This window comes from Pyrus communis, chromosome 2, assembly GCF_963583255.1.
Source record: "Pyrus communis chromosome 2, drPyrComm1.1, whole genome shotgun sequence".
NCBI classification, from domain to species: domain Eukaryota; kingdom Viridiplantae; phylum Streptophyta; class Magnoliopsida; order Rosales; family Rosaceae; genus Pyrus; species Pyrus communis.
In genome coordinates, this window is record NC_084804.1 from 7438067 (window position 1) to 7461199 (window position 23133).

At 36.6% G+C, this 23133-nt stretch overlaps 5 protein-coding genes and 1 pseudogene across 5 annotated transcripts; 3 read left to right on the forward strand and 3 right to left on the reverse strand.

Moving 5' to 3' along the window:
* Window positions 1–1764: 1764 nt before the first annotated feature.
* LOC137724658 (uncharacterized) lies at window positions 1765–2543 on the reverse strand. Its single transcript, XM_068463399.1, has 2 exons — window positions 2142–2543; window positions 1765–2052 (listed from the first exon to the last, which is right to left on the reverse strand). Exons 1-2 carry the CDS (start codon window positions 2541–2543, stop codon window positions 1765–1767), a joined length of 690 nt encoding a protein of 229 aa, XP_068319500.1.
* Window positions 2544–2642: 99 nt separating this feature from the next.
* LOC137725767 (lectin-like) lies at window positions 2643–3741 on the forward strand (annotated as a pseudogene).
* A 127-nt stretch (window positions 3742–3868) lies between these two features.
* LOC137725766 (phosphatase IMPL1, chloroplastic-like) lies at window positions 3869–8415 on the reverse strand. Its single transcript, XM_068464547.1, has 10 exons — window positions 8035–8415; window positions 7472–7539; window positions 7076–7209; window positions 6583–6671; window positions 6210–6267; window positions 6021–6073; window positions 5536–5634; window positions 5273–5386; window positions 4523–4624; window positions 3869–4112 (listed from the first exon to the last, which is right to left on the reverse strand). The coding sequence occupies exons 1-10, from the start codon at window positions 8338–8340 to the stop codon at window positions 4017–4019; spliced, it is 1119 nt and encodes a 372-aa protein (XP_068320648.1). The 5' UTR covers window positions 8341–8415; the 3' UTR covers window positions 3869–4016.
* A 2223-nt stretch (window positions 8416–10638) lies between these two features.
* Window positions 10639–11299, forward strand: LOC137727037 (protein CYSTEINE-RICH TRANSMEMBRANE MODULE 3-like). The gene is made up of 2 exons (XM_068465981.1): window positions 10639–11031; window positions 11113–11299. The coding sequence occupies exons 1-2, from the start codon at window positions 10739–10741 to the stop codon at window positions 11174–11176; spliced, it is 357 nt and encodes a 118-aa protein (XP_068322082.1). The 5' UTR covers window positions 10639–10738; the 3' UTR covers window positions 11177–11299.
* Window positions 11300–13355: 2056 nt separating this feature from the next.
* On the reverse strand, window positions 13356–17530 carry LOC137725752 (lecithin-cholesterol acyltransferase-like 4). Its single transcript, XM_068464530.1, has 11 exons — window positions 17145–17530; window positions 16492–16583; window positions 15855–15973; window positions 15598–15733; window positions 15381–15432; window positions 15096–15196; window positions 14658–14840; window positions 14310–14467; window positions 14098–14152; window positions 13947–14000; window positions 13356–13835 (listed from the first exon to the last, which is right to left on the reverse strand). Exons 1-11 carry the CDS (start codon window positions 17383–17385, stop codon window positions 13452–13454), a joined length of 1575 nt encoding a protein of 524 aa, XP_068320631.1. The 5' UTR covers window positions 17386–17530; the 3' UTR covers window positions 13356–13451.
* Window positions 17531–19833: 2303 nt separating this feature from the next.
* On the forward strand, window positions 19834–21655 carry LOC137726562 (cytochrome c6, chloroplastic-like). The gene is made up of 6 exons (XM_068465497.1): window positions 19834–19932; window positions 20016–20145; window positions 20635–20732; window positions 20814–20845; window positions 21237–21300; window positions 21399–21655. Exons 1-6 carry the CDS (start codon window positions 19876–19878, stop codon window positions 21537–21539), a joined length of 522 nt encoding a protein of 173 aa, XP_068321598.1. The 5' UTR covers window positions 19834–19875; the 3' UTR covers window positions 21540–21655.
* Window positions 21656–23133: the final 1478 nt, after the last annotated feature.

A 23133-nucleotide genomic window follows, 5' to 3' on the forward strand; every position in this document is an offset into this window, starting at 1 on the left:
CATTCATCATTATTATAATTCACATTATTAAAAAGATAATTAAACACATATATGTCCCAAACATCTTCAATGCACAAGCCAAATCCTATTTAATAAGCATAGGTCTATGGCTAAATATATAAAAATCATATTTCAATAGAAATTATAATTATAAGACCAATTCATATTCACAAATGATACTAATATAAGAAATTAAGATAATAATCATGTCTCATATATTCAAGTCGCTATCAAACCAATATAAGCCCACTAGATTTTCACTAGTAATACCTTAAGGTCCGTAAACCATATCTACAATAGCATACTAAAATTTGGTGTCAATTCAATGGTAAGATCGTCAATTGTTAGACTATTCAAGCGGCGGACCTTATCGAAAATATACTCAACCAATAGCATTTCATAAATCAAATGTTACATACCGGAAAATTTGACTTTTTCCAAAAATTCTCAAATTTCACAAGAATTAAGATCTCAACAAGTAGAGTAAACTTTATACTTGTGGCCAAGGCCAATTTGGCCGGAAAACACCCCAAACTGGACACAAATTGCCGGAACCCTAAGGTGGGTGTTCTTCAATTCCACTTCCTCAGTGTCCCAACGCCCCTACAACATGTTGGGTCTTGTTCCTGGGTCCAAGAGGAGCTGACTAAGGGTGGTGGTGGGTGGTGAAACTTACCGGAACGGCGGAATCGCCGTCAAAGCTCCATGGGTCACCCGCACGGTTTTTACACGGTTTTGGACCTAAAAACCCTCAACTTGGGGTGGAAATGGAAGATGGGAGATGGTGGAAGAGGTTGCAGGTGATGTATAGTTGAATTGTACCTGAAAGAATGGTGGAAGTGGCCAAAAACCACTCCAGGTTAGCGCAAGTAAATGGGTCCACGGGAATGGAGGGGAAAATATCCCTCTCTTTTTTTTCCCTCTTGGTCCTTCCTTTCTTCCTTAAGTGATTGGGCCAAAAACCAAGCCTTACATTGGTTCCCTTCCCACTGGTGGGGGTTTTAAAGAAAATTAAAGTCTATAGTTTAGAAACACCACTTCAGATGTCTATAACTATACCGTTGTAACCTGAACTCGCAAACGGCTTTCGCCTATGCGCTCGTGGCTTCGAGACGTATTCGAAATTGTTACTTGTGACCTTGAAAGGTCAACGAGTAAATAATAATTTTCCAAACTTCACTTTTCGTAACTAGTTTAATTGAAATTTAATTTCAAATAAATTAATATAAATTCTCGAAAAATAATATAAAATCTCAATAATACAAATACGTAGATTATAACAGTGAAATCTAGAAACGGGATTTCACATTCAATCTTAGACTTATGACTGCAAACACTTAGTACATTTGCGTCAAAAAATGTGAGATGGATAATATTTAAGTAATATTTGTATATCTTTTTTTTAATATTAATTTTTAATGATATTTAATGTAGAAATAAACTTTTTTATGTATTTAACAAATTCTTTTTATACATATCAAATACAAAAAGTTGGGAATCCAAAAACTTTAGCAAAAAATTCTTAGGCCAATCTAGTGCTTTCCCACATGGTCGAAATTCCAAATTCAAAGAAAAGGAATTCATGCTTGATATCATGCTTTCCCACATGGTCGAAATTCCAAAGTAAAAGAAAGAGCGTTCATGCCAATCTTGTCCTTTGGTGACTTGTGGAATTGACTAGTTTAGCCTTGTCTTCTTATCTATATAAAGTTAAAACATGATTGAATAACTACATAAAGAGATGGGGACTAGGCGCTCTTGGCGTCAACACTCTTGCCCACCGCCCCCACCACCGCCACCCCCGCCCCCGCCACCACCACCCCCGCCACCACCCCCACCTCCGCCCCCGCCTCCCCGACCCCCACCCCCACCTCCACCCCCGCCCCCGCCGCCACCACCCCCACCACCACCCCCACCTCCGCCCCCGCCCCCGCCACCACCCCCACCTCTGCCCCCGCCTCCCCGACCCCCACCCCAACCTCCGCCCCCTCCGCCACCACCCCCACCTCCGCCCCCGCCTCCCCCACCCCCACCCCCACCTCTACCCCCCGCCTGCACCAGAAGCTAAGCCGACTCCCTCTAACCCTCCGCCCACACCTAACCACCGCCCTGCACCAAAAGCCAAGCCGACTCCCTCTAACCCCTCGTCTGAACCAGAAGCGAAACCGACTCCCCCTAACCCTGCAATCGAACCAAAAGCCAACTCCCCCTAACCCTGCAACCAAACCAAAAGCGAAGTCGACTCCCTCTAACCCCGCGACCAAACAAGAAGCAAAGCCGACTCCCCCTAACCTTGCAACCACACTAGAAGCAAAGTCAACTCCCCTTAACCCTACGGCCGCACCAAAAGCAAAGTCGACTCTCTCTACCATCACGGTTGCAACAAAAGCAAAGCTAACTCCCCCTAACCCTGCGGCTTCACCAGAAGTAAAGCCAATTTCCCTTAACCCCGCGACCGCACCAGAAGCAAAGCCAACTCCCTCTAACCTCGCAGTCACAAGAGCACAGCAGGTGAAGCAGCTCCCATATAACCATAAAGCCATTGTAAAAGATTCACTCACCTATCAACAAGCCCTCCCCTAGAGAACTCCTTAAGGAGCTCCAAAAAGGAATTTTCTAAGACAAAACGAAAAAGGTGAAATTCCTGCATCCAACTTTCTGACAATTTTAAATTATTTTTCCTCTTTGTTTTCCAGTTACTGCGTGAAATTATTCTAATTCTTAGTAAAGGGTAGCTCCAAATGATCAAAACTTAAGCTGCAAGTCATCGAGAAATGATTTTATCACGCTCATTTTCTCCCCTTGGACACACTTGTTTGTTTATAATGCCTTTGAATATTTGTATAAACTAAAGGGGAATCAAAGGACATAAATAAAACAGGGTGTGCAAAAGAAAAAAATGGGTGTGCGAAGATCATTGCCCTAAATATAGCAAAATATCAACTCCTAGTACAACTTGAAAATATGAACAAATTGTTATTGCAGAAATATTGGGTTGATAAAAATTCCAACAACTGTTTTACGGTGTATGCAAGAGATTTCTCGATCACTTGGAGCGGAGACAATCGTTACTGGCGCTGGAACACCGTAGAAGACGGGTATCAAAAACTTCAATCCGTATATCACAATTGGTTATTGATGTTGCTGAACTGTTAGATGTATGTAGGCTAGAAATGTACGGAAAGCTTGATACCGCATACCTGTCACCCGAAACTCTCTATGAAGTTGTATTTGTGGTCAAGCTGAATGCTAAAGAATATGGATGGGAAGAACCAGTCGAATTCACTCTCAAAATCCCTGCTGGTGACAAGCACACTCGTAATGTTGATCTGATGCAAAAGCAGAGAGGAAAATGGGTTGAGATCCCAGCCGGCGAATTTAGAGCATCGCCTGAGCAGTATGGCAACATGATTTTTTCGCTCCGTCAACTTGGTGGGCAGTGGAAGAAAGGGCTTGTTATCAAGGGTGCCGAAATTCGTCCTAAAACTAAAAAGTAAGTTGCAGAGTACTTGGCAACTTTGCTTACGAGCAGAGAAATAACGTTCTAGTTATTATTATTATTTTTTTTTTTTTTAATAAGCAAAATTAAAGGAATGCATATGTAAGAAATGATGGGAACAGAATAATGAAAGGAAGATACAGTTTTAAATACTACCCAAAATTCACATTTTTCTTTCTGCTTCAGTAGAGTAAATGCAGTGACTTCACAGAGGATCAATTCTTGACGAAAAAGATCGAACCATGAACATTATCAACGATTATTTCTGAATTAGATCAATTCAAACCTATTCCACTTGCCTAAAGCAACATAGGAAAATATGCTATGCTGTGATTAAAACCCTGAAGCAATATTCATATCAGTAAAGGAAGACATGCTGCGATGATTTATATTATGTGCGCTTGAAATGTGACTTACAGCTAACGTCACCAATGCAACAATGAGAGACCACCATCCTGTGGCAGATATGTTCTTGGCACGATTGGCAAAAACAAAGAAAAAAGAACTGAGAGGTGCATCAAATGTTTGTGTAATCTTCGGGCTTGTACCACAATGAGAAATCAATTTCTTTGCTCTTCAACGTCTCTGTTGCAGGTGCAATCCTCTCTAAAAGCTGCATTTTACAAGAATTAATTTCTAGAATTTTTTTTATTTAAAACCACTAGTACATTTAAAATGATTACAATCTACGGCATCTTTTACAAGAAATTATAGTACTACTCAGAGCTCTGTTACGGACTTACAGTAAGCATCTGCTCTACTACTCACTCCCCCCGACCTACCCTAACCCAAAAATTGGAGAAAGGGAAAGGAAAGCTTGCCACTTCATTAGTAGAAACATACATCAAGTTAAGTAAACTGAATTAGCCCTTGACTCTTCGTTAATGGTTATATAACTAGTGAACAAGATTAGTGGTAGTAATGGAAAGGCAATGAAAAGTTAAGATCATGCATATGTAACCGTGGTTTGATCTTAAAACTTGAGATTCTGTAATTAGATTCTGGATAAAGCAGAAGACTAACCTTGCCATGCAGCACACCATTGGATACCAAGACAGACCTATCAAATACAGAAAATTTTCCGCCATCCATGCACGTAACCTTTCCTCCAGCCTCTTCAACTATCTGCTCAAAATTGCAATACCAAATTCTATGAATAATTGAAATCACACATCTGGTCACCATGATTCTGCTGAAAGACAAGTGAACTATAATTTTCATGCATCAGTTTAAGCATCTTGTCACGAGATTGTCTGAAGCAGCACTTCCAAATACTTGCCATACAAACGTAAAGGATATGTCTAACGACAGAAAGTCTATTATTTGTATGTTCTTCCCGTATAAACTATTCATACTGGAACTGAACTGTCAATTGGTTTATTATTTTGTTACGTGCTTGATTTCCGATGGATACTTTGAGTTATCACAACTCTTTGCAAGTATTAAGTTCAACTAGAAAAATTAAAAAGAACTAACCCATGTGTAAGAAAGTATCAATTATTAGTTAGGCTCTCGTAACTAAGTAAAAACAAAAACATATTGAAAAGAAAAACCAGAACAATATATTATATAATGCAAATAAAAAATCAGACAAAATTGCTTTGGGGAAAAAAACTAAAATTGAGAGAGAATACAAAATTCTCTGCCGATGTATTATGTTTCAACAAAAACAAAACATGAAGGTATTCAATTGAGTATTATAACAATAGACTTCCAAATATTATTATTACACAAACACCTAACACATGAGTTTGTGAGAAAACAAAATATTACCAAAACACCAGCTGCCATATCCCACGGCTTTAGTCGATATTCCCAGTAAGCTTCTACAATCCCAAGAGCTACATGGCACATGTCTACTGAAGCTGCACCGAGCCTTCTAACACCCTAACCATTACAATGTAGGGATAAATCCAAGAGGGAAAAAGAGTTAAAGTCATAAACATGAAGTGAGAGATGGATATAGGAAGTTTATTAATCCTAAAGCTAAAGCTCAAATAAAAATTGCTTAGCACTAAAAAAAAAAACGTTATTACCCTGCTGATGTCGGTGAACTCTTTAAATAACTCTATGTTGGTGATCCATACGTCATCATGTTCATAACCAAATCCAGTAACAAGAAGAGACCGTCCCACCTAAAATATGGAAGAGTATGAGCCTCAGTAAAATATAAAATGGTTTCTCCTTTACAGAGTATACGAAACACATGAGATTGCTCATATTTCTCTATTATACCTTTTCTAGTTTCTAACTTGCTACCTTTATGCCTAACACTCTGGTGGTTGTTGGAATTTCTGAAGAAAATGGGGTAAAAATAATCACAGCCTAAGGTATGTTATGGTTTTGTACTTTTATTTATTGCATTCTAGTATGAAGGAATAGCAATAAGTGTTAATCAAGATACCACTGCAAATATTCTAGCATCCCATAAGATCAGACTTAGTCATCAATGGAAAGTAACATGATTCAGCATAGTTATAGATTTTAAAATTTTTTTTCTTCTAATAAAAGAAATACTAACCTCATCAGTTTGGCTCACGTGAATTTTTTGGCCATTACAAAATGCTCCCCCTCCTATCATAACACAGATTATCAATCGAACCTCAACGTCAATAGTGCACTTAGAAAATCAAATAAGCCTAAGGCAACTATCTAGACAGATAGAAAATCAAATAAGGCTAAGGCAACTATTTAGACAGAACTTTCGTACCAGCACTAGCAGAAAAAATGCGGATATTCCAACACATAGGGCCCCCAACGAACTCAACCTGAAAATATAAACGGAAAATCAACATGTTAATTTTCCACTGTGTCAGTCATAGACATTATAGTATTAGATGATTTTTGGTCCACATCCTAACAGTTCAAGCTTTTGAAAATAATGGTAAACATGGCAACAGAGTAAGAGATCCTGAGCTCAAATCATTGCATAGCAACCTTGCTATGTAAGTTGAAGACACTTTTGACTCTACTAATAGGCCCACATGTGAAGGGGAGTACTGGAAAATCAAATAGACATCTTAACATATCATGGAATCATGCAAGCAACATGTCAAATAAAATCTACTATATGTGATCAGTACCACGGCAGCAGCAACAGGTTTTCCTCGAAATAAAACTCCAACAGAAACTGCAAAGCTAGGATAACCATGTGCGAAATTTGTTGTTCCATCTACGAAGATATCAGAGGTTAGATAAGACAAAACTAAGAATTGTCAGGTTACTCTTATAAAAGGTATCTGGATATAAAACGCTACCCCAGCACCACCCTAATAGCTCATTCCAATTTCATAACAGCCATCAGAAAGTTCATCTCTAAACATTCTTATATGTATGAGTATCTGAACTTCCGGCTACATACAAAAACATATATTTACTAATTTAGTAATTTTGCTACTATTAGTTATGGAAAAAGTAAAAGTCAAAAGTATTGAGACAAGAATTATGAAGGCTGAAAATTTTACAGTAAATCATGTTCCGAAACACCAATTTCATGAAACCATATCATACTAGATGGAGTCTTGAAAAACCCAATACGCACAAGCACAGCTATACTGCACCTTAGAAGATACTAACCTAAAGGATCAATGCACCACATATAATCAGATGATGCATCCCCAGTTATTCCACCCTCCTCTCCAAGAATAAGGTGATCTTCAAAGTTCTTTCTCAGAACTGCTAAAATTGTGGCTTCACTCTTTTTATCTGTGCTGCAAATAGTCTTCATATCACATGAAAATTCATGCTAGGCTGTTATACTTTTTAAGAATGAGAATGGAACACATGATAAGTGAATATTCCTTCATGATTAGTGAACCTTGCTTGTCAAAGGTTCGACCTTTTACAGGTAAGTTTCAACCTCTACATGTAAAGAGTCAAACTTCTACTCCATTCTAGATAGTGTTATCACTACAAGTCAATTGAAGCATCAAAACATACACACTAATGAAAGCAGGTCGATTCAGTTCTTACTCAGTGACCAAGTCCGCTACTCCTTTATAGGTGATATTCCGAGGCTTATTAACAGCATTCATCACAACCTGAAAAGAGACGGAGATAACATAAGCTATAAGAAGTTCATGATGATTCAGTAATGGACAACACGGCAAGTGTTACACATAACGCGACGAATCAACCTACTTTCTAGCAGCAAAACTATATCATATTATATCACACCGGCAATGTTTTTATCCTCTAATACCTCTTTTTTGTGAAAATATTTTGACCATGTGTAGTTGCCAACTCCTATCAGGATGAAATTTAACAACTTTCATTCCCTAAACATATATTAAGCGGGAAAAAAAGGCGTTGCCAGAGTAAAATAACACACTCTCAGAGTAAGCAAAGGCATGACCAAAAGCCAACAATGCTTCCACAATCAAATTACCATACTCAACAGGATTTAAAACAAACAAAATTCAAGCATTCCCCACAAGAATCAAAAGCAAATTCCACATGGATTCTTCTTCAAATTAAATTATTTACGCAATGCCGGCACATTGAAAGAATTACAAAAACAGAGCTAAAGAGCAAACCTCAGCGCCAGTCTTAGCGGCCTTCTCAACCACTCCAACGAGCTGACCAATTGGAATTGGTCCGGTTGATTTGGCGCCAACTTTCACATACAGCTCGTGGTTTGGAATTCCAGACAACACGGCCTTTGTGCAGAGTTTTCTCGTCGGTTTGGCAATCGAAAGTCCAAATCTTTGAAACCCATGTTGCAATTTTTGCTTTGGATTCAGAAAAAGTGAGTAACCTGGTCGATTGGGAGGTAAAACTGATCTGGGTATTTGAGAAATTCTGAGAGGAACGTTTGTGGAGAAAACCAGGGACCTGCCCATTTGAACTGTATGAAGATTAGGTGTTGTTATTCGTCAGTATTACTTTGCAGTGTGTTTATGCCACGAAATTTGCTAAAGGTACCGGTGATGAAGGGGGAAGCATCTTTTTGTGTTCCACACACTTTGGACACTTGTTCATCCCATTTAACTTTTACCGTTTTCTTTCTTTTGCTGACATCGGTTTGTAACATTTATTTGAGCATACTTCAATTTTCACCATTAAATATAATAAAAACTAATAAAAATGTTTTAAAAATTTTGAGTTTTAACTATAATGACAAAATAAAGGGTAAAGTGAATAGTATCATGATTGACTTTTTAGTGTAAAAATGTGGTTTTTCGTTAAAGTGAACAGTACCGGAAATTTTTCGTTAAAATTCTCATATAAATATAATCCAAAGAAGTTAAAAGTGTCTTTGAAAGAGATGTTAAATTTTAAATAGAATGTCACATAATTTGAAGATAGATAGAAGTTCTATTCGATATATCAATTCTACGTGAATTGTCATAAAAATTGTGTGCTACCAATTTTGGCATGTAAAAAAAAAAAAAAAATCTTATGCCTTTCTTATATTTTAAACGTTTTGTCGTGTGAGTTCTAACAATGCAACACCAATCATAAATCATCAAAAGTATTTTTGATTGATTTATTTTGAAGAGTGAGTCCTACAAACATTAACTGAATAAGGAAAAACATATGGGATGGAGCAGGAAATTTGACATTGCCAAATAGGCATTCAAATGTACATTTGACATTTTTGTTTCAACATTCCAATTGAGCATCTCCAATCATGCTCCCTATGTTATAGCAAAGTTTTAGCTAAAACTATCAAATGGTTATTTTAGTAGCTCTCTAAAAAAGTCGTACTCCTTTTTTTTTTGGTAAATAAATAATATATTGAAAGGGCAAAAACCCAAGGAGAACAACAAATGAAAACTAGGCAAAGAAAAAAATTCAAGGCACCAGCAAACAAAAGGGAAAACCTAAAAACCAAAGCCTAAACCACGCAAGGAAAGGCAACAAACAAGGAGCAACAACATTCTAGTTATGGAAGACCCTTATGTTAATGGTGGAAGGCTTAACTTTCAAAGTGCACAATCGACACCGAATCATATTGGTGATCAATTGAAGAACTGTAGCAAAAGATTTCCTACAGTTGTTGAAGATACGGTTATTCCGCTCACACCATACGCAGTAAACGGTGACTTTAGTCATAATGGCTATGAATCAATAATAAGCCAATAAGATTTAATGATTTATTTAAAATAATATTAAAACAATTTAACATTAATTAAGAGAACCACTAGGAGCTCCCTTCTCTCCCTATATTTAAGAGCTCCTAGATGAATTCTTATCTTAAAAGGTGGATAGGAAGCATGATTGGAGTTGATTTTTTTTTTTTTTTTTTTTTTTTTTTTTTTACTGAAATCATCTCTAAATTCTAGTTAGGAGCTCATTCAGAGAACTCATTGTAGATGCTCTAAATATAGTCAATTTTTCTTTTAGACATGAAGCGTTAAGTTAGGGAATTTGTTTGATGTTATGTATCACAAAAATTCTATATTATATGCTCCGGTATTATCACATACAACGGGTAATATATGGTTAGATGATTGAATGCTGATACTAGAAAATCCTATATATCAATACCCAACTAGGAGCAAAGTATACCTAAGGATTTTATCTATTATATATAAACTATAAGATATTAAGCATATGTTTCTTGCAGTCCATCTAGAAGAGCAAATTTATAAGTGGCAAATAGTCTCCCAGAGTGTTTTTTTTAATCGCCACCATCTTTAAGACTTGACAGTTTGAACTTTGAAATGAAGCAGAGAAGCTTCTTCTTTGACCTAGCTAACTACCCAACAAAGGAGTTGGTCAATATGCCATGTGTCGCTAACTGATAGGTTTGCATGAGTTTTGGGGAAGAGATCTCATCCGGATCTCTCCCACTAAATTCTAGGGATCCGGAGATCCGAACTTTTGAAATTTGATCTAACGGCTACAATTATTATAAGTTTTAGAGAGGCTCTCTGTTTATAACCGTTCGATCAAATTTCAAGGATCCGGATCTCCAAATCTCTAGAATTTGGTGAGAGAGATCTGGATGGATATCTTCCAATTGTATAAGACTGAAGGAGTGATGGTATATTTTCCAAGACAGACTGCATACGTTGTGCTGAAATGGAGGTAACTACTGAACATCAGATAATCACGCGTTTAAGGCCCGCCAAGTTTGAAAAAATATCTGTAAGGACAAAACAGTTTTATATATACATAAAACCATATGTTGTAAGCTAATCATAATTAATCAAGAAAAGATTTTTCATTGAGCAGAGATAAACATTCTCTCAATACCCTAAATTCATATATTTTTCTCTTAAAATCTTTACCATGAGTCACTACAATCATCATCAGGCTCCGCCCACTTCATACCTTCCGCCACCGGCCGGTGCATATCAAGGGCATCTGCCGCCGTCGTACCCGCCACCACCAGAAGTTCAGCAAGGATACAGCACTAGAACTCAAGGTGATCCGTATGTTGTTGTTGCACCACCAGTTAATTACACTATGAAAAGTGATGGACCTCCAGCTGGATACCCCCAAGAGGCAGCTCCCTATCAGCAGCAGCAACAGCCACCAAAATCTCATCACCAACAGAGAGGTGGTGGATTTTGGGCAGGATGGTAATTAAACATTCTCTCTTAATCCTCCTAATTAATTAATTGCTCTGGCAACTAACTATTTCTTATGTGTATATCCTGCAGTTGTTCTGCCATGTTTTGCTGCTGCCTCTGCGACCTGTGCTGCTTGCCCTGCGCAGTAGTTTGATCTTAATTTCAGAAGATTATGAATTGTTTGTAACTATATATTTGATTTGTATCTGGTTCGTACGTGCACCGACCCGTCCCTCAATAATACTTCCTTAATTCTGTCGATGTTGATTCCGCAGTACATTCTCATATGTGCAAAGATTTGCAATAGTTAATTAACATGCAACAAATATATATGCCAATGTTTGCGAGATTTCGTATGTTGCATCGCAATATTATGTGGACTCGGCCACACCACAAGTTTGGTGTCTGAGTTTGTGTCTAATTGCAATGTACCATCTCAAACTCTTGGTCTAAAATCTAAAATATTTAGATTAGAAAATTTAGGTTTTAACCCAGAAATAGTTTTTCTACTCCAACCCTTCTAGCCTAAAATTTTGGCCCCAGATTATTAAATAATGAATTTAGACTTTTTTTTTTTCTTAAATTAACTTTTTAAAAATAAAAAAAATTATGTAGACTATCCTAATTTAATTTTATGAACATTTTAACCTAAAAATATTTAGATTTTGAAAAATACTGAAAAATCACTAACTGACAGCATGAAACTCATTAAACACTGTGAAAAAATATGAAACAAATGAAAGATTTTTTATTAATTACTTTAGCCTTTAGATTTAAATTTGGACCGTTAATTTTTTGTTTTTTTTTTACCATTGAATTTCATCAAATTAGATCTTAATTATTGGATTCAATGTATTTATAAATATAAAACTAAATACATTTTAGCATTTAGAGTTTTAGGTAAATTTGGTTTTCATTTGAGTTTTAGGTTTTATGCCACATTTTAGCATTGGGTTGGGTTGAGTTTTGAGGGGAAATGGAAGTCGAAATTTAAGTTTTAGCCAGAGAATGTCTCAGTATCGTAAGGATGACACAATTGACAGTCAAGTGGCGCAGAAAATTACCAAAATAACACAAAGATGCTACAAAAAAAACAGCAACACTAATTCCATTAATTTTGTCACTTAGTATCATAGTCTAGTGGTCTTCTTCACTTGTAAGTGAAAGTTCTTAGATTCGATTCTCGTCAAATGCAAGTTAGAAACACATTATTGCTAGTCTATAGTGACTAAGCCCACCCCTTCCCTTTTAGTGTTGATAATATTGTTTGTTAAAATAAAATAATAAAAAAAAATAATAAAAAAAAACCTATTGCATAAGTTCACGTTTTATAGACAATATTAACATAAATAAATTGATATAATCACATGATAGTGAATGTTACTAGAATGTCTCTATATAGGATCTCCTTTGGACTCTTTGGGTTGGAGAAATTCACTTTTGCAACCACGCATGATCCCAGCAGCCTCACTCAACCAATTAATATTTGTCATCCAACCAATCAATATTTATCACGTGTTTAAATAAAAATAATAACTTTCTAAAAAAAACCTGAGACCGTACTATATCATCGTTTGGGCTTTTCTGGCTTCTGCTGCCATTGGCATTTCGGCCTTTTTTAGGCTCATATTATTTGACCCAAAAAAACCTAAGACCATACATAATATAAACCCTAATCGCTACGACATGGCTCCTCCTCCACCGTGCAGCCGCCATTTTTCTTTTGAAAGTGGTGAGTTTTCTGAAGCAGAACAAGGCGGTGCTCCTCCTCCAGGGCGGGTTTGAGAGGATTTTAAAGCAACTCGGATTTGAGAGGATTTTAAAAGATTTTAAAATCCTAGTACAGTCAATTAAAAGATTTTATTATCCATTCAAATCTAGATATAGTCAATTTAAAGATTTTAGAATCCATTCAAATCTAAATGTAGTCAATTAAAAGATTTTAAAGTATTTTTAAATCCATCCAAATCTAAGTGTATTAAAAAAATTAAGATTTTGAGGATTTCAATAAGTTGTGAATTTTGTGAAATTTGAGAGTAAAACGTATATATAACCAAAAGTAAAAAGAATCCAACCCTACCCCCTAGGATTTCAAATCCTTCCACCACAATCCACCACAATTCATTCAAATTCTTTAGAATCCATATGAATTTTGTAGGAGTCTTTAATCCTCTTAAATCCTATCAAATCTATCACTTTTAAAATCCTTTAAAATCCTTTAACATATTAGTTTGACTACACCCCCTAAAAGAATTAAAATCTCTCAAAATCCCAATTGAATACACCCCTTTAGTTTTTTGCCAACTTCATAGTATTTAAGGAGATGTTTAATATCTAATTAAAATTATTTTTTAGGATTAATTATAATTTAAGATCTTGTTTTATATACAAAGGCACCTGCAATATCCAATGCAGCTCTGTTCTTATATTCATACATCGACTGAGACGCTTCGAGCATTCAGCTCCACATGTTGCTTTCCCTCGTTCCGAGGGTGAACAGTGAGAGTTGCGCGGGCCTCGGCTCGGGCGTCCGAAACCGATATGGAACTCACCACAGGCTTTGCATCGGCGTCTTGGCATTCGGAGATGATTTCCCACTCCTCTTTTACAGATGTTACTTCTCGACCTTTCTCTTTGTGCCTCTCCATTTCGAATGCAGTGGGTAGAATCACGTAGTCGTTTACGGGGTTGTAGTACGGGTCATGGTCCGCCTTCAACCAGTGCTTGAGTATCCGGAACACATGGTGCTCGCAGAGAATTCCTCGGTGCTCGCCAGGGACTCCAACCCTTGCTACAGCATCGAGACCATCTGCCTGGAATTCACAAGAAAGGGAAGAATATGAACGTTGGCAACTCGTATTGACCGAAACAAATTTGAATGAGTGGAAGGCCGGTTAAGAGTATGGACAGGGGAGTCGACAAACCTTAGCTGATTCTACTGGAACTGTCCCATCACCATCGACGCATACATACTTAGGCTGATTCAATGCAAAAATGAGTTAGCCTTGTGATTGTAATCTCCTAGAAAAAATCGTACAACATATCGTGGTAGCACCTCCATTAAAAGATAATAACCTGGAAAAAACGTAGCTGTTGTAGATCTGTGACAGGGGTTTCCTCATTTCCATAGCTGCAGAGTAGTTGACTTGGATGTTAAATTAAGCCACGATGATAAAAGAAATTCGTATCTGGAAGCGTTTTTAGTATGACTTGAAACTTTTATCCACGAATTATCTAAAATAGCAGGCAAGCAGAAGAGAGATTTTAAAGAATTCATGGAAGACTACCAAACACTATGAGGTGTCTCAAGATTCATCCCATATATATTGTAGAATTTAACTTGAGGAGGAAGTTTCGCCCGAGATATAATGTTGCGTGTTTCATTAGCCCATTTCAAGATTTCCATATTAAATGGTAGGGGAATATCTTCACCGTTATAATTGACCTGAAATTATGAAAACATGCAGTGTAAGTTTAAGATGTTACTATTACTTTCTCAAGAGAATAATAAAAATAATATCTAGGAGAGGAGACCAAGCAACCTCATCTCATAGGAGTGAAGAGACCATGCAAGCAAACTTTTTAACTTTAAATTACATTTTAAAAGAGCACCAAATACATATGGTGGCGCTTACCGTATTATTTGCAAGAGCTTCCGTAAAAATCTGTACGCTCTCTACCAGGGGGTAAGATTCTAGCAGAATTTGAGATTTCTCATCACCATCTGGCCTACCTCTCCACATTTCCAGAAGCGGAGGATGTTCCCATTGAAAATCAAGACAAGCCATCAATTCATATACTGATGGGCACTCAATAAGCTGGAACATTGCAACAAACCTCAGTAAGAAAAAAATGGATGCAAAGGAAGAAATAAATGTCTGTGAAATGCTTTACCATCAAAATACTTCTACCATCTTATGTTATTTTTTGTTTTAATTTAAAAATATTCTCTCTTCTAACATATAACTTTCTTCACCCTGTAAAAAGATGACATTTTTGTTCCAAATTCCAAAAAATGGGGTGTGTGCGCTTAAGGTCTTGAATGTTAATTGCCCATAGAATTGGACTCATACCAGTTGGTGCATGCTCCATTTTGATATAAAAAAATTCTGTTCCCACCCGTCAACAAATGACATTCCATTTAAAAAAGTAGATGTGATGTATCCAGGCGCACCTGCAGAACAATGAAAAGTCACAAATTAGCTTTTGTTTAATTTTTCACCTTAATAGTTAAAGCTTTACAAAGGAATCTGGGAGCAGCATATAACTGAGATTATACAAACTCTTAGAGGTTGACTTCAAACTAAACTTCAGTTTACATTTTGTTATACAAATGATAAGTGTACATGATCAATTACCCTGGAATGGTGCAGCAATTGCAATCCACTTGTTCACATATTTCTCAAAAACCTGTGAAACAAATGGCATCAAATTATAGGATATAATTCGCAACACACAAATTAGACCATATTGTTAAGCTGTATTTGATTCAATAAATTGGAAAGGGGTTGACCTGAGCAAAATAAGAAAAAGACAAGAATAATTATTACTCAAAAAGCGGGGTAGACGCCATACATCACTATGCAAGCACATGAAACATTTCACTAGAAGGCCCCCCATAGAATGAGTTACGATGATTATCTTTTTCCCTCCAGAAGCATTATACACTGCCTCTAGTTTTGCAGCTAAGTGATCCAATGTCTCCTGCAACCTAAACAAAAACAAAGCATAACCATATTGAAAACCTTGACCACGGTGATTACCTAAACAAAGCATAACCTTCACAAATAAAGCTTTTAGACTTCTAAGTGGCATTCAAATAAACCAGATACCTGTTGCTTTGGCGGAAATCATAACCAAACCCAAAAAGTGTCGTTCCCTCTTGGAAACCCCACTTGGTCAATTCAACAATCATGTCATGGAAATAATATACACACTCCTGTCCAATGACCTGCATGAGACAAACCGTCAATAGAACTTTATCATTGGTTCAATCACTTCCCGAAAACTACTCAAGAATCAATGAGATAAGAGTTCCAAAAATAAGAAAGATAAGCATTAAATACTGTACCAAATTCTGATAAGTTTCAATTATTATTATAACTATTCACTAAAACCACACTACTATATCAGTTTGGCATGATCCGAATCATCTACTTATGAAATAAGTAGCCAAAGAAAGAGCTTCCACAATTGCTAGAAAGCAAAGAAATCTCAGACTCAGTGGATGGTTATTGGAAGGTTCTAAATTCTAGTTGGGAAGAAAAGGAGTTTCATTTGGTGTAGCAAATTAACAAGGAAAGGAGCAAAAAAATTTGGAGTTAAAATGATGAACAGTACAGCTGACCAATAAATGAGGAAGCAAGAAGAAACAAGGAAACCTCAAAAGAAATCTATAATAAAAATCATGCATAAAAAAAATTAAAAAAAAAATCGAAGTTGGCTTCTTTAAGTAGTTATGCTTCATACCATGTCAGGGTCCAAGGCGTCGATTGCCTCAAGTCCACATCTACCTTCAGGAACCACTATCCTTGTGTTTGGATCCATAGACTCAGTTTTACCTGTTCTACAAACAGATAATTATTTCTATTGTTCCATAGAAACTCATGCGTAACTATATAAAATGCATTCATATCATTCCAATCGAAAACCGACTTTCCTATATGCACGTGAGGGACTACAAGCATGCTTACTACATGACTATATGACCAATGCATTCATATCATTCGAGCTAGAGCTGATGTGTATTTGTGCCCTGCCGTAAACCATTGCGGGAAGGGCGCATTGCGACACACATAAATCGAATTGACATTCCTTAAAAGTTAACCAACAGATTGCCGGAGCTGGCCTTCAAATTTCACTTTTGCGACCTTTTTATGTATTTGTAAATCGAAAAGAAACAATATTTCTACCTTAAATATTTAACCACTATACACAATTCAGCTTCGGAAACTCAATTGAACTATGTGACAACTCATATACATGATCAATAACAGGAAACTTCATCATTTAATTACAAATAGCAGATTTTTCGTTCTCCTAATTCTACAATTTCCTCAGCAACCAAACACAAAGCCACCAAATTTTCTTCCCAGAAATTTCAAAATTTTCAATGATTTTACCTGTTGAAGGATCGAAACGAGACCAAAGCTTGGTCCGGAACGTGTAGTCGGCACCGAGGATTCGAACCCAAACGCGCTCCTCCGCACCACTCTCTTCATCGACGGCGTTCAAGACCGAACCGGCGATGCCCGGAACTAGCAGAACCGGGTCGAGATTGGGGTCCACGTAAGGCTGGGGCTTCTTGATCAGCTTTAACCAGAGCTCCACCGACTTCAGAATATCCTCCAAAAGCATCGCCATTTTCCCCCAATCAAAGCGCTAAATTTCGAATTTCGATTTGTTCAGAGGTCGAATTTTTCAATTGGAGCCTGAAATTTGATGAAACTTGGGAAATTTAGGGCTCCTGAGGCGCGAAGCTAAAGGGACAGCAAAAGCGTTAGGACGGTACGCAATTCCGCGATAAGTACGGAAGACGATGACGAGATATAAAGATAGGAACTCGCAAAACGACAACGTGGCAAAATTACTTTAACACTTTCTATTTACGCTCACACGAGTCACGACGACGTATAAAGTTGGGTAAGCTTTTCATTAATTTGTGTACTGACAACTCTTTAAACCTATAAAAGCTAGCATTGACAACACTAGTAACCTATCTATGACATCACTTGTAATAAAATTATTAAATTTTGTTATTTTAGATTAAAATTACTTATCAACCTTGTAGAAAAGAAGTTAGTCATACAAATACGCATGTGTTTTGAAGTTACTAAGAGCAATTCCATCGGATAACTGATAGGCCAACACTCAGCCAAAAAACAGGCCGACACCCAGGCTATCCACTTCAACCCAGCATTTTGACCGGCACCCAGCCCAAGCCAGGTAAGAGATCGCCCTAAAATCGACAGACCCACATGCCGGGCCATCTGACGTCAACCGGGCCATCAACTTCCCGCACGATCAATGCGTCGCAGAGAGATCTTGGTGCAGAGCTCCTCAAGGCTGAGGTTGATTCCGGGTTCTTCGTGCAGGGTTCCTCGAGGCTGAGGTTGATTCTGGAACGGAGGGAGATTCCGGGTTCTTGGTGCAAAGCCTTTCCAAATCTGAATGGGGAGGTTGATTCCAGATTCTTGGTGCAGAGCTCCTCCAAATCTGAAAGGGTAGAGAGAAGGAGAGAGAAATGCAGGGAGGTTGCAGACTTACCTTTTTTTTAATAAAATTATTATTTTTATTATTTTATAATAAAAATAATAATATTTTAATAAAATTGACTAGGTTATTTTTTGTTAGACCATCTCGAATGGTTGGGCTAAAAGCCAACTTTTTTAGTCCGGAAAATTTAGCTTTTAGCTCAGAAACATTTTTTCTGCTCCAATCGTTCTAGCCTAAAATTTTAGCCCGGGATTATTAAAAAATAAACTTATGCTATTTTTTTTGTTAAATTATTTTTTTTTAAATAAATATGTAGACTATCGTAAATTAATTTTATAAACATTTTAATCTAAAAAAAATTAAATTCCGATAAATATTGGGTGGAGTCCACTCCAATTTCTGGGCTAAATTTTGGGGGGAATTTGGCATTGGTTTAGCATTTAGCCCAAAATTTCCCCTTAGGTTGGAGTGGGTTTGGGGGTAAATTTTGGGGGGTAATTTGGCTTTTAGCCCACCATTGGAGTTGGTCTTAGGGGTGGAGATGCATTTGGTATATTACTGTTCATTGGGGTTTATCACTGTTCACTAAGTGGATTAAATAGGCTGGGTGTTGGCGTATTTTTTTAGAGTAAGGACTGCTCTAAGGATCAGTCTAATGACGTAGATAACATTTGAATTCTCGATATAGATGTCACATAATTGGTTGTAATCCTTCAGAGATTACAAGTGCAATAGGAGCATCCGTCACAAAAGGATGATCCTAAGATGATCATCTCATGGTCATTGAGTGTTCATATGTGGATGAGGTGGACATACTGATTAGTACAAGTAGATAGGATTCAGGGTTTGGTCTGTATGTATTTTGAAAATAATTTCACTTCTTATACACTTCTACTTGTGAGTTCTTGTCCCGATAAAATCTACTTAAATCTACTCTTATCAACTATATGAAAAAATTTCAAAAAGAAAAATGCTAGGGACTACAGTTTGACACCTTAAAGTTTAACGTTAATTCTCGTGTTAACATTATAAAATATTATGTCAAAATATAAGATTTAATTTTTTGGTTTTTATAATAATAATAATAAAAAAAAGACTATTAATACTCTTTATTTTAATCCACAAAAGAATAGTGACGCAACGGTATGACAATAACATTCATAATAAGAATATTGAGACATTAATTTTTTTAATTTTTTTTTTTTTTTGTACATTGATATTTTTACACTAAAAGAATGAAAAGTTCAATTAAGTTACACAATGGGTAGCCTAATTTGGTATCGAATTCATCATCTACGAAATTTGAACCTAAGATCTCTCATTTCCAAGTAAAGAAAAATATCATCAGACCATTGTATTAAGTGGCAAGACATTAATTTTTATTTCCAAGAAATTTATCATTTTGGCGGTAACCATTTTCCTATAGAATGTAGCGTATAGCTTTAAAATTTTAATATGAATTCCAACAAATAAAAAAGATAAAAATTCATCAAATTTAGAAAAATTCTAATAGGAAAAGAGGGGAAAAAAAGTAAGCATATATATATATATATATATATATATATATTTGTGGTATTTTGCATTTGTGGCTGCAAGTTGCAACCACACTTTCAACTTTGTCATCCACTAGAGCGAGAAATGCAGCTTACATCTCTGGTGTCTAATAGCCCTAATGATACCTTTTTCCTCCCAAGGGTAATCTCTGTCTCTCTCTCTCTCTCGAATTGGCAGATGAAAATTCTGAATTTTGAGAAAGTAGAGTGTGTTCTTATATACAGGGTGCAGTGAAGCAAGGAGGAGGACACAACCCAATTCCTCAAAAGCAAGAAGAATGGAAGTTTCTCAAGAGCTTGGCTCCTCCTTTAATGGCTGCAGTTCTGACTTTATCTCCACTCTCAATCACCCCTGGTAAGTACCAAGTAGTGGTGACCACAGACCACCAAACAGTACTTATCACTTGTTGTAGGTTTTATCCCTCCAATTAATCATATATAGTTTAATAACTCCTGCATTTCCCTCAAATTTCCAAGATGCCATGTTTTTTCCAGTGCAGTAATGTTTTGGTCTTGGATAAGGTAGTAGTTGGTCTCAGATAATATAGCAGTACATGGTTAATCATTTGAAATAATGTAAAGTTGTGTGCTTACTTAATGATAGTTGCGTTAGAGAGGGATTCGAACGCAATACCTGTTACAGGTAAAATGATAGAGATCGAAACGAGTAAATCTTGTGAATATGGTTTCATAGTTTTACTTTTGTTTTTTAGGGTTTAGGAGTGCTGCCATTGGGAGCCTTGATTGTAAATAGTGTAGATTGCCTTTGTTGGACTCGTAGAGGCTTTTTTATTGTTTAAAATAAAATACTTTATCGAATTTTGTTGTTGTTGTTGTTGTGCAGTCTCGCATGCGCAAGCCATTGATGTTCAAAGAGGAGCTGCATTGTTTCGTAGAACTTGCATTGGATGTCATGATGCAGGTGGAAACATAATACAACCAGTGAGCCTCCATTCACCAACAAATCTCGTATATAGTTATCGCTCAAAATCTTTGTTATTTCTTACTGTGTCTTCTTTCCAGGGTGCAACACTCTTTACTAAAGACCTACAGAGGTAAGGCGGCACAACCTCCGTCAATTGTTTAGTTAGATGCATGCATTTCAACAAGATTTAATTAGCTTCTGAAAAATGAAGATGACTAAGGCAATACTGATACGGCTTTCAAAACCCCTTGAGTCACTGATTTGTATTCTCTGCAATCGACACTGGAGAATATTGTATGTTGATGTTGTTTCAAGGCATTTATGCGCAATTTGATCCAGCCTGTCATCTTGATTAAGGAAATAAAAAACAAAGAAAGGCCATGTTTTACGTTATCACCTTTCATAACTTGGACCTGTTTCAGAGTTTGAACCAATTGATATTGATCAAGTGCAATAATATGATATCATTTTCATCGTTCTTAAAATAATTAATTGATAATTTGAGCATTTTTCTTCTCTAGAAACGGAGTTGATACAGAAGAGGAGATATACCGTGTTACTTACTTTGGAAAGGGAAGAATGCCGGCAAGTTTTTCTAAATCTAATTTGAAAACTTTGCCTCCTAACCGTCATATGTTTGCACCTAACTTAAGATGGTGAATGTATCTTCTGTGAATTTGCAGGGTTTTGGTGAGAAATGCGCGCCAAGGGGCCAGTGCACTTTTGGAGCCCGTTTGCAGGATGAAGAGATAAAGATTTTGGCTGAGTTTGTTAAGTTACAGGCTGATCAAAACTGGCCGTACATTTTAATTGAAGACAAATGAGTTTTTGAATTCAATTAATGCTGACTCAAGTTTTTGGTAAAGTGCTTCTTTGTGTAGTTGCATATATTCAATCAGTACTAATTCAGGGCATGAAATCTTTGTTGGTTTATCCTTTATGCCATGTTCACTACATATAATTTAGAGTAGTTTCATATACTATTAGACTCTTGATTTCAATCTGAATGCTTTATGCCAACTATTAAAAAATGAACACCAGTAGACATAATCCGAAGTTTGACAGAATTCAAGTTAATGCTGATCTATTTGTAGTGAAGAATCGATGAGAAACAAGGCCCTTGCAAGTTCTGTAATGGAATTTCAACGGATATCTAGCGCGAGCACTGTTTTGATTCAGTCTTCTTACAGCCTGTGAATTCTATGGAGGTATTGATTTTTCGAGCTCAATCGATCGCTAAATAATATTATGATGTGTCATACTAGGAATAAAGCATGTATGTTGTCAAGGCATAAGGATCATATTTTGGAACCTCTGCTTCCAAATTGCAGCTAATAATCTGCACTCAAACACATTTCACCTTTTGTTTATTGGTATTCTTGCTAGTTTTAACTTGATCAATCTGTGCTGCAACATCTTCCATTGAAGTAGAAGATGACTTAATTTTGGGCACTAGCTCATGGAAAATGACTTCCTCACACCCTTGGAGTACTACGCTGGCGGTATCAAATCCAACTCACGTCCCTGACTTGGGATGTCATGTTTACATTATTGAAATCAATTACGCATTATCATGTGGGTTGGTCCAAGGGTAATACTAGAAATTTCTGTTGGATTGGTTATGATACAATTTTGTGGGAAAGGAAAGGGCAAATGATTGGGGTGGGCTAAATGTCAAATGCAAATAGAGGGCTTGAATGGGTTGGGTTTTGTCTTTCTAGTCATATGCGCATGAAGTGCTTGGTTTGAGTGGTGGAGGATGATCCAACCCAAGTTATCTTTTGTGCCCCAATTGTGCAAGATCGAAAAAGTCCCAAGCCTGTAAGACATTGAAATACATAGCAAGGAAAATGATAATCACGTTTTACTGAAAATAATATAAACACGCATTATTTTTCTTTTCCGACACACTTTTCCTTGCTTCTAGATATCGGTTTAAGTAAATTAACCAAAACAATGAGCAAGATTTAATAAGGGTATGTGGGAGAGAAAAAGGATGTGTGTGGTTATCATTTGTCGTTTATCACTCTTGATTCATACCCTTAGTGTTACATCTCACACATCAAGTGATAAGTAGACAAAGAGATTAGAGATGTGTTGTAATTAAGTTGTTCTCTTGTAAGAGATGAGGACTTCAATGGAATACATATATTGTCACAGCATCATTTTGTATTAATAATACAATGATATGTGTAAGTTTCTCGTCACATGACGTTGTATCATTACTAGAAATATTAAAGTAATGGTCTATTCTTTCATATAAATTATGCTCGTAAGAGATACTAACCTAAAATTAACTTGTGAAAGAAAAAAAGGGATTTCCCACTAAAAATGTTGAGAAATGCTAATTCTACAAGAAGGAAAACCCCAAAACGAAAATAGATAAATAAATGTGAAAAGGAGGAAGCTAATTGAAAT